Source organism: Dipodomys ordii, unplaced genomic scaffold, assembly GCF_000151885.1.
Source record: "Dipodomys ordii isolate 6190 unplaced genomic scaffold, Dord_2.0 Scaffold105, whole genome shotgun sequence".
NCBI lineage: Eukaryota > Metazoa > Chordata > Mammalia > Rodentia > Heteromyidae > Dipodomys > Dipodomys ordii.
Genome location: NW_012267321.1, coordinates 126,557 through 130,327, shown reverse-complemented (window position 1 = coordinate 130,327; position 3,771 = coordinate 126,557). Strand labels below are relative to the sequence as shown.

The 3,771-nt window shown below is 44.3% G+C and overlaps 1 protein-coding gene across 1 annotated transcript in view; it reads right to left on the bottom strand.

Annotated features, from left to right (window-relative positions):
* LOC105994128 (vomeronasal type-1 receptor 96-like) overlaps positions 1–3,771 on the bottom strand; it is an 80,860-nt gene that overhangs the window by 39,984 nt on the left and 37,105 nt on the right. The window contains exon 3 of the mRNA XM_013027558.1: positions 1,841–1,948. Coding sequence (XP_012883012.1) covers positions 1,841–1,948 — 108 coding nt within the window. The remainder of the gene's footprint in view (positions 1–1,840; positions 1,949–3,771) is intronic.

Below are 3,771 nucleotides of genomic sequence, written 5' to 3'. Positions count from 1 at the left end.
CTTCCAGAGACATTTTAACTTTTATGAATTAGAATTCTTAGGAATTGTGATATTGGCTATGGTTCACAAATGTTCATCATATTCTCATATTGGTAATATGTGGTATCTTTCCAATGTAATCAGGATCTTTCCAGATTGTCTTTTTCTATGTGTGTTGGTTTTGGGGCTTGATTCTGGGTCTGAGCATGGTCCCTGAAAATTTTTCCTCAAGATCAGTACTCTATGACTTGATCCACAGCTCCGTGTCTGGCTTTTTAGTGCATAATTGGAGATCAGTGTTTATGGACTTTCTTGCCTAGGCTGGCCTTGAACTGTTATCCTCAGATCTCAGTTTTCTGAGTAGTTAGGATTACAGGCATAAAACACACACACCAAAATTATCTTTTAAGAAGTGCTTGCCTTTACTGTTTTGCTATCTCTAAACTTTTAATGTTATTTAGCATGACCTCTATAACTTTCTAGTGAAGTCTTTTATTTTATATTTTCCCTTCTTATTGGACAGAAGAGCAGTGTGAAGTGAGAGTATTAAATGCAGCTCCCTCACAGAGAACTGAATTGGGCTGCGTATTTCCCATAAGGCTCTCTGTTCTGATTCTCATTCCATGACTCACTGGGCAATTTTAGGACTCATGTTACTAAGACCAACTGTTGCAATACATTATTTTACACAAAGACTTTAGCAATTAGCAGAAATAACAGGGGGAAAAACGGAAAGATGGAAATGATATAAATAAACCTGATTAAGGCAGTTTATACACTTGACCAAAGTGCCATGAGAATCCTCACACCCGGTCTTTCTTAAATGTCATCTTTCCCCATTCAGAATAATATTCCATTTATTCTCTCTTAGACACTGATGAAGCCAATCCACTGCTCTGAGAAGCCACAAGGGTGCAGAGTTGTTTCAGCTGAACAACATTTCCCAACACAATTATTGTGCTTTACAAATAGAATGAAAACTGCCCCACACACTTGAAAGAAAAAAATCTGCTGTGAAGGGCTGGGAAGGTGGCTCAGTGGTAGAGCGCTTGCCTTGCATGCGTGAGGCCCTGGGTTCGATTCCTCAGCACCACATATGCAAAAAGAAAAAAGCTGGAGGTGGTGCTGTGGCTCAATTTGCAGAGCACTAGCCTTGAGCTGAAGAGCTGAGGGACAACGCCCAGGCCCAGAGTTCAGGCCTCACAACCACACCCAAAAATAAAGGAAAAAAAATCTGCTGTGAAAACTTGCTACTATGAAGATGCACTATGAAATTTCTGCCACAGAAATCAAAGAGATGATTCAGACACAAAGATCAAGAACAATGTCAGAAAGGAACCCCAACATTACAGTCTGGGTCCTGGGATGAGGACAAGGAGAGCAGACAGCCCTTTGGGAGAAAACACAGAACAAGTCAGCTCCTTGTGAATAAGCCCACGTTTCACAGCGCCACCACTCAGTGTCCAATAGGATGGGGAAATGGTCAACATTAAAGTAGTAGCTGGCAAGCTAATTTAAGTTGGGAAATTTTAGAGATAGCAATAGAGAAAATGCAAGCCCTTATGGAAAGAACATTTTGTGGCTCACCTGCTACTCAGGTGGCTGATATCTGAGGATCCCAGTTCTAAGCCAGCTCCAGCAAGGAAAGTTTGTGATATTTGTGTTTCCACAGAATCACCAAATCTGGAAGCGGAGCTAGAGCTCACCTGGTACAGTGTTAGTGACAGTGTCCTAGCTCCAGGACTGGCACATAATCACACACACACACACACACACACACACACACACACACTATGATTTTGTGATTCCCCTTGTAAATACATTTGAAAGTACTCCTAAATGCCTAGAAGATGGAACTTACCACAGGTGAGTTGGCAGTTGTACAGGACTCATCTGGAGGCAACTGACCAGTGTTGTGCCACAGCGGCTGAAGTGTGCAAACAGGAATGAATAAAAAGCAAGCAAATACCTGAACGAAAAGGGTAGCATTGAGAGAAACAAGAAAGATGTGTATTCAACCGCAAACACAAGTGAGAAAAATGAAGATGTGCCAGTGATGCACACTTGCAATCCTAGCTACTCAGGAGTCTGAGATGTGAGGATTGGGGATCAAAGCTAATGAGAGCAGGAAAAGTCCAGGTGATGCTTATCTTTACAAAAACTAAATGAGTAAAGAAATCCCACAATTGGAGCTGTGGCTCAAGTGGTAGAGAACTAATCTTGATCCAAACAGCCAAAAAATAATCTGAGCACCAAGGGCTTGTCTTCAAGGCCTAACACTGGCACCAAAAAGAATAGGGGGAGAAGTGAATCTGAAAACCACAACTCATCCTGGGATGGGCAGTGTTGGGCCTTCACCCCACCCTTGGTTCTGAACCAAGTTTGCAGAATCCTTCCTCTGGCTGTCTGGACTGCAGACACACAGAGTTTCTTTGGAAGCCTGGCTTGATCATGCATGCCCATATCATCAGAGGAGGACGGAGGAGTTCCCCAGGGTGTTTAGTCACTTCCCCTGCTGCTGTCACTCTGACCCTGTTTATTTCTTGTCGTCATGATGTACCAGCGCAGTCAGTTGCCCTATTCTGTCTGTGCTCCCAGTCCCAGCGGTGTCAAGAAAGTTAAATGAAGACGCTAAGAGCTCATTCGAAGTTACTTCTCACACCACTGGTAGGAAATAACCTGAGCACTGCAGGGGAGAGTCCAGAGAACACTGTGCCCTCTCCTGGGATATACTGAGCCCCCAGCATTCATGGCTTGACAGTGAGCTCCATGGGGTCTCTGTCTTGGCTCACTGATTGATCACCCAAAGTTGGGATGTTGTGATCACAATGTGTCCTTCTTTGTATAAAATGGCAAGCAACACAGAAAGATAGAAAATGGAGGCTGGGAAGGTGGCTTAGTGGTAGACCGCTTGCCTTGCATGCCTGAGGCCCTGGGTTCGATTCTTCAGAACCACATAAGCAAAAAGACAAAAGGCGGAAGTGGTGCTGTGGCTCAAGTGGTAGAGCACTAGCCTTGAGCTGAAGAGCTGAGGGATAGCGCCCAGGCCTGATTTCAGGCCCCATGACCTGAACTCCCTGTTCCCCCTCCCCCAGAAAAGAAAGAAAGACAGAAAATGAAGTAGAACTGTGTTAAGTGTTAACTTATCACTGGAAGATGCTGTCTTTAAGGAGAAATGAGATTGCCAGGCGCCAGTGGTTCATGCCTGTCATCCTAGCTACTCAGGAGGCTGAGATCTGAAGATCGTGGTGCAAAGCCAGCCTGAGCAGGAAATCCGTGAGACTCTTATCTCCAATAAAACACCAGAAAACCGGAAGTGGTGCTGTGGCTCAAGTGGTAAAGTGTTCAGCTTGAGCTGAAGAGCTGAGGGACAGTGCCCAGTCCTACAGTTCAAGTCCCATGACTGATAAAAAAAAGAAAGAGAGAGAGACAGAAATGAAATTAACATGCATTTGTCTAAAACCCATGTGTGTGTGTGTTTGTGTATATGTGTGTGTGTGTGTATGTGTGTGTTTGTTAAGGCTTCAACTCAGGGCCTGGGTGCTGTCTCTGAGTATTTGTGCTCAAAGCTTGTCCCCGACGACTTGAGCAACAGTTCCAATTCTGGCTTTTTGGTGGCTTATTGGCGATAAGCCTGCATAGGCTGCCTTCCAACCTTGATTTTTAGATCTCAGAAACCTGAATACCTAGGATGACTAGTGTGAGCCACTGGCACAGGTCTGATGATTATGATATCAGCTTGGAGAGCGGTTTCAGTGAGATTGTTATAATCACTGCTACTCAGAGTGTTTG